Consider the following 12,938-nt stretch of genomic DNA (forward strand, 5'->3'; position numbering starts at 1 on the left):
AACATATATATTTGTTTTATTTAATCATCATTGAGTGTCAACATTTATTGTAAAATAACACATTGTGTTCACATATTTAGATCTGTCTCTTGGTCTCACAACAATTCTTCTGTTTCTTTTTCAACGTTTATTTTAAATTCCGGTGTAATTGGTGGATTAGTCGATATAGCTGGAGGTTATGGGTTTTTGATGCTTTCAAAAATATGTGTGAGTCGTTCATTTGATAGTGGCCTGTGTACACCCATTTAATGTCTTGATTCTTGATGTATTTTTTGGTCAAAAAGTACTTCATATTTGTGTCTGTACATGATCTTGTAAATCCTTACAATCCTTACGATCCTTTTCCACGTTTGCGTTGCATTTAAAAACACAACTTTTTTTAAATACAGCCAAAAAAGTAGAGTGTCTTCAAGTCTCGAAATGATCAAAAGGCAAATTGATGATCCGGGCTTTATGTACTTTTACTTTAAACATCAGGACGTTTGTTCTTCTCTACAGTTACTTGAAACATTACACAATTATCTGCAGGAGCTTTTATTTATTTTACTACGATGCACAAACTCACAACTTTGGAGCTCAAAGCATGTTTTTCTATTAACTGAAAGTATTTATATATATTTTAACCAGTAGATGGTATGGACTCAATGATTAATTTTACTACTTTATCTTTCATAAAATACAACGTAAAGGCGCAAATGGATCGCAAATTTCAAAGATCATGTACTACACAGACACATCGTTTTTGGTCTGAATTGGGCGGCCATGAAACATTGTGAATCGAGACAGGCCATTGCAACTTTCAGATTGCGTATACTTCCAAAAATCGTGTACTACCAGTCCTAAACCTCATTCCCAAACTAGCTGGGATATGTTGTTTTATCCTACTTTCGTAAATAAATATACAACTTTTGTTTTCTTTCTGCTTGCTGCAGGAAAACTACAAAAATGTTTTTGTGTTTACAACAAACAGGACATTTCTCCGAAAATACTGATGCACGAATCATCATCTTCATCATCATCACAACACAAAATATCAACAACAAACAATCCAGTTTATACAAATTATTACTTCTTGAAATGCAGGTGTGACATTTTTGTGAGGTTCGCTAAGAGCTCAGATTGTTTTATGACAGGGGTGTCGAACCCAAACTGGGAATTATTTTTGGATTAATCCGTGTCATTTTGGGGTTACAGGAAAATGTTCATATGAAGGTTTTTTCCCAAAAAACATCTAAATATCTCCATACTGCCCGTCTGTAACTCCCCTCTTATATTTTACTTGTGTGTTTCCTGTCTGTGTAGCATGTTAGCCTTTAAGCTTCTGCTAAAATCAAACTTAAAATATAGGCTTGTTCATTTTTTTTTCGGAACAATTTCTCTGAGCAAAGTTTCATCACCAAAGGGACGTTACAGACTAGCATTTTGGAAGGTATTTGGATGTTTCCTCTTTTTGGACAAAGAGGAAGCCGGCCTAGCAGTTAGCGTAACAACGGCTAAAAACAAGCTTTAAATTCTAGACTTGTTTACGTTTTTTCTGAAAAATGACTCATGTCGAGGCTTCAATCCAAGATGGACGTTACAGTCGAGCACCACAGAGATATTTGGACGTTTACGAAAAATGCGCTCCGTCCCAGACGGTCATATTTATGTACGTTTCCGCCTATAAATCCAAAAAGACACTATTTAGTATTTCTCTGAAAATTCTCCCGACCCCTAAGTCGACAAGAGTAGAAGTACGATCCTTATTGAGTGAAACAGTCCCATCATTTATTTGTATGTCAGTTTAATCCTCAAAAAATCCCTTCTTTAATTGTTCAATTTATCTTAGAGTGGCATTTTCGTAGGTCACAATATAATTTCTTATTATTACAATCCCTTGGCGGTTCTTATTTGGCCCCAGTTTGATACCATCGACCTTAAAGCGTAAATTCAAATATGTGTGACGCTCAAATCATCGTTCATTCTGTTGCCTGATTTTGCAGCTTGATCTTTCATCAAACTCTCATGAATCTCAAGAGCTACTTCACTGTGGATTTTACATTCGTGCTCTTTTGGCGCCGGCTCCACTTGCCCGACGTCCCTGGAGCGTCTGGCGCAGCAGAAAATCTGCGTCGCGTGGAGCGTGTCGAGGCCGAAGTTCCGCTGGAAGAAGAAGAATATGAACGGGTTGTAGGCGGTGGCGCTCTTTGCGAACAGGCAGGGCAGCAGAGTGACGATGGGATTCAGGTGGTCCTGCGTGTGCAGCATGCTCCAGTAGCTGACGACCACATACGGAGTCCAGGCGAAAATAAAACCCGTGCTGATCATAACAGCCATCTGGAAGAGAGCGAGCATTGAAGTGAGGATTAGCGGGGATTAAAAACGAGCGAGGTGCCGCTCAAAAATCAATACACAACAAGGACAACATGCAGTTTTAAAAATAAAAAAACAACTCCTATACAAAAAACCCACTAATAGTTCATATTTAGGTCAATTGATTTCCCCAGATATTAACACTATATAAAATAGCAAAACAAACAAATGTAAAACAAAGGTCTTACAAGAGTGATTTTTTTCTCGATTTTGCCACACTGGCAGTCGACGTTCCGAATCGATTGGTACACCCGGTGTAGCTTCCACGCGATTCCAAAGTAGGTCACGATGATGGAGAGACAGGGAAGGAAGGTGCAGAGCACCGAGAGGACGATGATGAAGGTGGAGTGGTTGAGGGAGTCCTTGTAGCCGGTCCAGTCGACGGAACACGCCAGTCCAAAGGGTTCCGGTCCGTAACTCCCCCACCCGAGCAGAGGAAACAAAGCCCACAAGAAAGCGTAGATCCAAATACCAGCGATTAACAACTTGATGGCTCGTCTTTGGAACCGAAATCCTGCAACACAGTCATAAAACCATCTGAGTCAGCACTTTTCACTTGCTGGCTATGCTTTTTTTTACCCCCCGCTATCTAGGACTGATATGATCATATGGATTGGATATCGTGGAAGACAACCTTTTGCAGAGTGCTCAGGACCTCAGACTGGTCTAAAGGTTCTCCTTCCAACAATTGATATCGATATAATAATAATAATTTATTTAAGGAATTATACCAAAGCCTTTTATTTGTAATGTGATTTTCATCAGCAAGATTAAATAAATACATATGTATAGTATACTGTATATAAGTGTGTGTGACTTTATCTGACTTTCTCGAAAGGATGTTAAAGAATTTGTTCATTATTTTGGGGCTTCAGTTCCTCAGCATGAATTTACTTCATACAATAAATCCATTAAGTCAGACACAGTTTAATGGGGTGCCCTGTGGGTGTGCTATCCTGATTTACTATCATGTCATTTCCCATTGCATTTGAATAGTTATCGTGATCAATAATTCCGTCCCCAAAATAGTTGACGATAAGAAAATGAAATGCAGGTCCGATCCTGATATTTGCCATTTACTGGACAAACATTTTCTATTTACTAATTAAATTTAGGGATATTTTGGGAAGTACTGACCTTACAAGAAGAATTACCTTAAACCCCGTCGCCCTTTATTTAGCCTTAACTCTTGAGCCCCATTTGTTTTTTTTTCGGAAAGGACAGATCCAGATGTTGTTTTACCTGCCATCGGTGGATTTCCCGTCACCATGAACCTGACCAGACCCATGACCGCCAGCGTCATGATGCTGTTGATGCTGAAAATCATCCCCATCAGGCCGTAATAGAGGCACGAGGCGTCTCCGCCGACCCAGCCGTGACTGAAAGCCGAGACGACCGACAGCGGATACATGCTGATGGCCATGCCCATGTCCGTCACCGCCAAGTTGACGGTCAGTAGCTCCGCAGCTTTGAGGGAACGTTGGACCGAGCTCCTCAGGACGGCCGCGTTCCCCCACACGGACAAAATGGCTGCAAAAAAAAAAAAAGGTTTTGTCACGATAATTGCTCGAGCGACCCCTTATATGAACGATAGCATGTTTCCCCCATGGACGGATGAACATGTTTGTTAAATTAATTGGAAACGTCCAGCTTACCTTGCATTTATAATTAATTAAATTTCATTGTCCGTACGAAAACAAGAGTTCGCCCCAGAGATTTTGGCCATCACACAAATTGCCGCAGGCTCTGAACAAGGGCGCAATCTCTTTAAATGAATAATTTTTCTTCCGTCATGATGAATATGTCAAGGAAATCTAAACCTGCCTGATGGATTGACTTATTCAGATGTATGTACTCCAATCAACCTTTGCCCTCTATTGACCAGCCTGGGAAATACAATGGACTACCTCGGCAGGATAGCGACTGGATCTCGAATGAATGAATCTCACTGCTGCAGGCACGCTATGGGAAGATCGCTTAAGGCTTGAGGTTGATGGAGGGATGATGAATGTAGCGCCCCTGATGGCAGGAGGAGACGAGTTAGAGAGAAAACGAGATGACAGGAGGGGGTTTTCCTAGAAGGACAGGAACAGGATGTGACATTATCGGAGTGGGGGGGGGGGTATGCTGTGGACAGATGGCGGTGGTTAGACTTTTCTAAAAGCGTGGAAATTGCAGTGAGGAAACACAGGGTTGCATTTAAGAGTGGAGGGGAGGAGGGCAGATGATTCACCGACGGAGGGAGCTGGAAAAAGGTGACTGTGAAAGTGGCGGCATGGAGAGAGTACTGCTGGCTGAGAAAGTAGGACCATAAGTGGGGAAGATTGCTGGATGTTGAAGAAAGTAAGTAAGTAAGTCATTTATATTTATAGAGAGCTTTTCCAGACCAGGGTCACAAAGTGCTTAAACAATCGAAACAATAATCAATAAAGTATATACTTTAAAGGGCAAGATAACACTGATAACACAACAGGAGTTCCAGAAAATCAAGGAAAAGCCTGAACAAATAAAAACGTCTTAAGATGTTTCTTGAAGGAGTCATTAGACTCTATCAAGCGCAAAGAGAGAGGAAGATCGTTCCAAAGCTTAGGAGCAACAGCCTGGAAGGATTTATTTTTTTGGAACCATCAGTAGATTCTGATCCACAGACCTCAGAGCCCGAGCTGGGATGTAAGGCTGGGTCGGATCACTGATGTAAGGAGGAGCCTGACCATGAATAGATCTGAAAGTAAGAACCAGGAATCTTAAAGTTGATCCTGAAGGAAACTAGAAGCCAGTGAAGAGGAGAAATGTGAGTTCTTCTACTAGAGCAGGTCAGAATTCTCGCTTCAGAGTTTTGTATCAACTGCAGGCGAGACAGCTCCCTCTTGTTAAGACATGAAAACAGCTGTTACAATAGTCCAAACGAAAAGACACAAATGCATGGATTATAAACTCCAGATCATGTTGTGACAACATTTTCCTAAAAATGTATTAAGATATAAAGTATAAATGTATAAAGTGTATAAAAATATAAGGAAAGCTGCGAAGAGCCAGTGAGTGAGTATCTCAAAGAAAAGATTTGGGTGTCGGAGGTTCTAGAGAAGTATCAGGAAAAAGGTGGATCTAAAGATTTGAGAGCAACAAAAAGAGGAGTCAAGGGATTAAGGCGAACACTTTGAGTGTTTTGTATGAGGAACTTCATAGCAAAGGAGGATAGAAAGTGATATTCAGGCTGAGCCACCACAGATACAGATCAGTCTCCAGTCATGTTTTGCCTCTTAAATGTATTCATGCTTTAACGTGATAGACAGGAACCATTTAACCCTCATGTCCACTAAGGGTTGGGATTATTTTCAGAGTAGTCTGTTCCTTTACAGATGAACATTTTTGTCAATAAATGCAAACAATGCTGAATTTCTTCATCCTCCTCGTCCAAAAAGACAAACTTAAAAATGAATATTATGGAAGGAATTTGGTTTTAAAGCGTGTCTTTCAGCCTAAAAGGAACAAATAACAATAAAAATAATCACAACCCTGAGGGTGAAAATGAGTAAAATTTGAATTAAAGGTGAACTATCACTTTAAGATGTACCAATAAAATATAATAATAACATACTAAACGAAAGTGGTGCAACACTAAGTTTCGTTTTTGTTTAAAAATAAAATAATTAGATAACCAAGAAAATAAAGGATTTGTGTAGAGCAAATTCTGGGTCTCTTTGTCCGAGTTGCTGCCCCCACGACCAAACCAGAGATATAGGATAAAGGATGTTTTTACTGCACAAATATTTAGTCCATTAAACTCATTCAATTACTATATTTCCTCCTTCTTTTATTTAAACAATAGAGATCAACCTTTATTCTGATAATTTATCACTAAGAGATAAAACAAGAAAACTTACAATAATTCAATGTTAATTGATTCTAAATTTTAAACAAATAATTCCCGTATAAATATTTAAAAATATGATAATATTGTTCATTATTATCATTGCAATCTGTCAACAGGAAGACTACATTTAAATTCTTAATCTATTTGTATTTATGTGATAATTATTCTCTAACTATCAGGAAACGATGAATCTTTTTTGACATATGACCTGCACAACTTGGTGCAAACAACAAACTCTGAACTTTTTTTTTAAGCCAGACTGACAGACGAGAGACCATGTGGTGAACCACCCGAGCAGAATTTGGAAAATGTCAGCGAGCTGTCAGAACCAGCACCATGTCGTCTACAACCCTCTGCGCTTTGATCACAAACCTGAATATTCACTTTTGTCATTAAATTGATCAAAACTGTGAGATAATGAAGATCCATGTAAAATGTTGAAACACAAGAAATCAAGTTGGAAAATATATATTTTAACTACTAATCTTTCCGTTTTTAATAAATCAGTTGTCAAACGACATGTATTTCCATTATTAAAGCTTGAAGTTAAACTTTAAACGATCAATAAAGCGTGTGTTACTCACCGATAATCAACAGGTAAATCCCAGCCCAGAAATCATTGGACGGCGACAGCTTGGATTTGTATTTCTCATCCATTTCTTTCCCCGACAGGAATGAAGATATGAAGAGGTTCGCTGGGCTGAGCAGCCTCTGTGGCATTTGTCAACAACTACTGTTGATCCGTCGTGTCAGACGTACAACCTCTATGAAGAGCAGCTGCTTCTCTACTGGTGCACGGAAAGTAAATCCTCCACGATTGGTAATTCACAGCACATTAAGCAACACACACACACACACACACACACACACACACACACACACACACACACACACACACACACACACACACACACACACACACACACACACACACACACACACACACACACACACTCACAGCAGATATCTTTATGATCAGTAATCATACATGGCAGCAAAAACACTTAATTTCACATGATTGCAACACAACTTCTTACAGTAGCTTTACATTTCATTAATGGTTACATTTGTTCCACTCGCTCCTGCTATTATCAATTAACTGGTGATAAACGAGGGGGAAAAAAAATGAAACTATTTACCGGAGCTGTCAAGAGATTCAAAAATTGATCACAATCAGTAATTCTTCAAGTTAATTACTTATTTTTTCTTTTTTTTTAAAATCATGGCTTAAACTTGAGTTTCTTATTTAAAAAAATGATTTTATCAGATCATGAATATTGATATATATATAAGATGAAAGTGTCTTTTATTGTTCTTAACATGAACAGACTCAGTTCTAGTCATTTTCATTCTCATGTATTTGAGTCTCAAGTGTAGTTGCAACTTTTAGTTTCACCAGCAGGGGCTGGATATTGTTGTTTTATTTTGTCTAAGTCCGTGAAAATGATCAGGAAAAAAAAGGAGGACAGAATGTGATATCCAGGCTGACCAACCACAGATACCGATCAGGCTATCAGAGACTTGAAAAAAACATTCAATTTCCAAAAAAACATCTAAGAATCTTTTGGCCAAAACGCCAATGACAGTTCAGGATGCATGAGTGGTGCTAAGGTAAGACCGGGTTGTGTTGTGCTGTAGGCGTGATTTAACATAAGAATAGGATTAATGTTCATCACTGAGCCCTTATTGTTGCTTTGGTGAGGCACAGACTCTCCCTTGATGCTCTCCGGTCATGTTTTGCCACTTAAACTAATCTATGCCTTAAATAGATACCTTGATAGACAGGAACCATTCAACCCTCATGTCTACAAAGGGTTGGGATTATTTTCCTTTTTAGAATTAGAGATGAAAAAATGTATGTCGATTTGACGTTTGCAAACAATGCTAATTTTCTTTAGCCTCCTCGTCCAAAAAGATAAACTTAAAAATGAGCAGGATGGAAGGTATTTGGATGTTCTTAGGTGTGTCTTCTTGGACAAAGAAAACAATGTGCTTGATAATATGAATATACATTTCAGCCTTTAACTCCTAAAAGGAAAAGATAACACTTAAAATATTCTCAACCCTTAGTCGACATGAGGGTGAAAATGAGTAAAATTTGATTTTTACAGCCATACATCACTCATAGTGCACTCACTCACTCGTCACGCTTGCAGTTAATACAAAACTCTGCAGCGGGAACTTTTACCAGCTCTAGTAGGAGAACTTACATTTCCCTGATCATTAAATCTCTTCACTGGCTGCCAGGATCGACTTTAAAATTCTGGTTCTTACTTTCAGATCTATTCATGGTCAGGCTCCTCCTTACATCAGTGATCTGATCCAGCCTTACACCCCAGCTCGGGCTCTGAGGTCTGTGGATCAGAATCTACTGATGGTTCCTGAACAGGTTCTGGACCATAGGAGAGAAATCCTTCCAGGCTGTTGCTCCTAAGCTTTGGAACGATCTTCATCTCCCTCTGTGTTTGATGGATCAATCGACTCCTTCAAGAAACATCTTAAGACATTTTTACTTGTGCAGGTTTTGACCCTGATTTTTTGGGACTATTGGGTTCGTCTTAAGTGTCTTGGTCTTTTAAAGCATGTCTTTTTAGTTGTTTATTGTTTTTGATTGTTAAAGTGCTTTGTGAGTCTGGTCTAGAAAGGCACTTTACAAATAACCTTTTCTTAACTTACTAACCACAATACACACAACAACACACTCACAGCAGCTATCTTTATGATCAGTAATCATACATGGCAGCAAAAACACTTAATTTCACATGATTGCTCAAACACAACTTCTTACAGTAGCTTTACATTTCATTAATCGTTACATTTGTTCCACTTGCTACTGCTATTATCAATAAAATGGTAATAAACGAGAGAAAATGGATCAGTAATTCTTCGAAGAAGAAGTGAATCTCTTTCACTTCACTAGATGTTGGAGCCTTTCATATTTCATTGTCATTCTTTGAGGCGCAATTTATCTAAATGATCTGCTGTATTAAAGCATTTTTTTTACCAAGAAATTCCAGTTTTCCTTGTATTGTTAACCATAACATCTGGCCCTTGTCTTGTCCTAACTACTTTGCCACATGAATCGACCCCTGAGCCATAAGTTTTATATGGTCTCAATTGTTATAAAATGAAATAAAACATTAGGTCTAAAAAAAATTAATCTAATCCTGACAACTAAAGCACAAGAAGAACAACATAAAAAAACACACCACCTTTTGCAACAAAGAAAAGTAAAGTAAGAGATTCTAAATAAAATGAACTGTAATCAATTAATCACGATTAATCACGTGATTTGACACCCCTTATTTAAAAATTGGAAAAAGATTATAATTCATGAATAAACATAAAGTTCAAACGTGTCTCTTGCAAGAATAACTTAAATTATGAATCACAAATGTGTAGAAAATAAAGGAAAAGGTTTTTGTTTATAAAACAAAACTTTACAACAAAATAATCACTAACATAAAACTTCATTGCGACTGTGGTGACTAAATTATTTATCTAGTTTTTAACACGTGAAAACACCAAATAACTTTATTCATCTTATTTGTTTTTATTTTGGTCTCCTTGGCAGAAGTATGCACAGTCTTAGTACTTTTCTGGAGTTTACACCTGAAAATAAGAACAATCCCCGAGCACTTTCACACAGCTTCGAACCCAGTTTCCATCACATACCGACAGTAATCCGTCGTAAATCTCAATCTGCATTAATCGCTAATGCAGTTCTGAGGCGTGTAGTAATGAACTGTGAAAGCATCTGCTAAATTGAATCCAATGCAAACATTAATTCACGCTATATATTCCTTCTTGGCATCTTCAGAAGAAAAAAACAAACTCTTTTTTTTTTCTGGTTGACTCAACATTGCTGATAAAAGAAGACGAAAGAAATGTATTTATTCAGATCTAACGATTTATTGTTGTTTTTTCCAAGTGATTGTTTGAGACCTTAGAACAGTTAATCTGTACATAACTATTCTTTAACCTTAATCAGCCGTCATCCCTTTTTGCAATGTTGTCCTATTGTAATATGGTTAAAAAAAGATGTGTGGGGTTTTACAGTATAAACTTTATCTGTATTCTGTACGGTATTCTTGTACATCTTATGTATTCATACACAAATGTCATACATGCATGATCGTAGAGCTTTCAACTGTAACACATTTAAACTTAAATCGAACAATTTTCAACAGGAATCAAAAAATGTTAAACTCTAAGCAACCAATTTTCAACTATAATCAAACATTTTTAAGCTAAAATTAAAACATTTTCTTCTGTCATTTAACAGTTGTTAACTTTAATCAAACAACTTTCAACTATAATCAAACCTTTTTTTAACTTTAATCAAACAACTTTCAACTGTAATCAAACAATTGTCAACTATAATCAAACCTTTTTTTAACTTCAATCAAACAATTTTCAACTTTAATCAAACAACTGTCAACTGTAATCTAACAAATTTAAATTGTAATACAATTTTCATCTGCAAATACTTTTTTAATCGTTTTTAATTGTAATCAAACAAATGTCCACTCTCATCAAAACCCCTGTCAATGGTTCAAACAGTTCTTATTATTTCTGAGCTTCCATTCCCTTCCATTTGCTTTGAGGAGACTTTTACTTGTGGCACTTTGCTACTTTAAATGCTGGTTTCAAAAGCTGCAGGTTTGAAATGGCAGTATAATTTTGAAATGACGCTGTCTAATAAGACGCTTACTCAAATCAAAAGCAGTCTTCGAACAGGTTAGAATTGTTTTTTTTTGTCAACTTTTTTTCTACTTGGAAAATATCGTGTTGTATCGCGCCGCGAAAAAAAGATTGACCCCTACTTTTTTATTTCTCAATGAAGATATGATTGTTCAGGCAGGAAATGAGTGATAAAAGTAAAAAAAAGTACCTAAGGCACATTCACAATGAGTGGTATATACTGTTGTTGAATATCAACGAGTGAGATTTAAATGCACGATTAACCTTAGAATTACCGTCTAATTTCTGTTCAAAGTTCGACGAGTGACCTGAACCGACGCTGCCCGAGGCGGGTATTGACCCTTTTGCCTCGAACTCGACAATGTTCATCACACCTCTCTCTCTGTGCGAAACATTTCTTACATTCCCGTCGGGCATGAAAAAGGTGTCGACAAACTGTGATGCCATTTGAAGAGCAGCTGTTTCTGAAGATGATAGAAACTGATGGGAGACTAAAGAAAAAACAAAACTCTTGAATCTAAAGCTCAAGCATCGGCAGCATAACAAAATACTCGACAATTCCTCGAAGAGCACATTTGCCAGTGTTTGCATGGATGTGAGAAAAGCTCAAGAGGTGGATCTAGGAGATGGTTAATCAAGGTTTAGGAAACACCAACGTGGCAAAGACCATTCGTTCAGGGTGTCGAGGGTCAGTGATGGATGACGTGTCTGCTGCACATTGAATGCGAACAATAGTGAGGCCACTTCGTCTCGTCTTCACCTGATTAATGGATTCATGGAATCAGTTAATGAAATGAAACCCTAGTTTGTAGTTAAGTAACCACAGATTTTCCACTGTGGCGTTGAGAGTGATGGATGGGTTGATTCACGAGGAGTTAATAAAATTGGTATCTACCCTAAATAATTGACATCGCTGCAAGAGTCAATTGAAGCATCCCCGTCATCAATGAACTCATTTGATCTCCTCAGCCTTTTTTTTATTTTGTTAGTTTATATTTTGTGACGGCAGGCCTGACGCAATATGAACTAATCAGGAGCAACAAAAGGCGGGTCTATCTATCATTACAGAACCACTTGTCTAACGCCGTCGCTCGGGATTCTTCACTCTTGAGCCAAACTTAAATCTGGAGAGTTCTCGCTAAACTTTACGGTAAATTCCCCAAGCGCCAATTAATAGGAGGAAATAAAAGCTCAGCTTTTTAAATTAAGAGCATTGAATCATTTGCGTCTTCCTTGTAATCCTTTGTTATCACGGTCATACTTTATGCTGTTTAAATCTATGTTTGCTAATTATTTTTAAATTATTTATTAGTAATTCATCTTTTTCTATATCCATTGACTGTTTAAAACAAATTTAGATTTTCAGCCAATTGAAAGATCTCCGATCATTAAATATGTCAGGTTAAAGATTTTTGAATACATAACTTTAAATAAATTGATAATTAAAACATGATATTTGACATATGACTCTTATGTTAATGTCAAAGATTGCAGTTTTATGAAGCTGTAAATCAATATTTATCAATAATCGATGACTGCCATAGATCTAGTCTATTCAATATAGACTTGTTGAGAAATTATAAATTAAATCATATATTTTGTAAACTTCATATGTGTGTGAAGAAAGCTGATGAGATATGAAATAACCAGTAGTCAATTGAATAAGTTTCACTTTTGTGTTTATATACTTTTAAATCTGGCACTAAAGGAGTCAGTGCCTCACCACAACTCACTGGTTTAAAGCCCAACTATGTCATATTAGAAATCTTGTTTCTGGCTCCCCCTTGTCTCTGAAAAGTGTAACTGCATTGACGTAAAATCACTGAAGAGTGAGTCAAAAATATCCTTTTTTTTTTTTACAAACAAAACACATTTCTGTACATTTCAGACAGTAATAATCAATAAAACATGTATTATATATTAAGGTAAGGTAAGGTAAAACTTTATTGATCCCTCAGGAGGTCTCCTTCGGGAAATTGTTTTTTTCCAATAGCCAGCAATTTTTCAT

General features: G+C 37.2%; 1 protein-coding gene across 1 annotated transcript; it reads right to left on the reverse strand.

Annotated features, from left to right (window-relative positions):
- Positions 1–1,929: 1,929 nt before the first annotated feature.
- Positions 1,930–6,883, reverse strand: opn8a (opsin 8, group member a). The gene is made up of 4 exons (XM_087779042.1): positions 6,811–6,883; positions 3,595–3,882; positions 2,541–2,866; positions 1,930–2,316 (listed from the first exon to the last, which is right to left on the reverse strand). Exons 1-4 carry the CDS (start codon positions 6,881–6,883, stop codon positions 1,930–1,932), a joined length of 1,074 nt encoding a protein of 357 aa, XP_087635168.1.
- Positions 6,884–12,938: the final 6,055 nt, after the last annotated feature.

The sequence above is a fragment of the Callionymus lyra genome, chromosome 17 (genome assembly GCF_982586985.1).
Source record: "Callionymus lyra chromosome 17, fCalLyr1.hap1.1, whole genome shotgun sequence".
Taxonomy (NCBI): domain Eukaryota; kingdom Metazoa; phylum Chordata; class Actinopteri; order Syngnathiformes; family Callionymidae; genus Callionymus; species Callionymus lyra.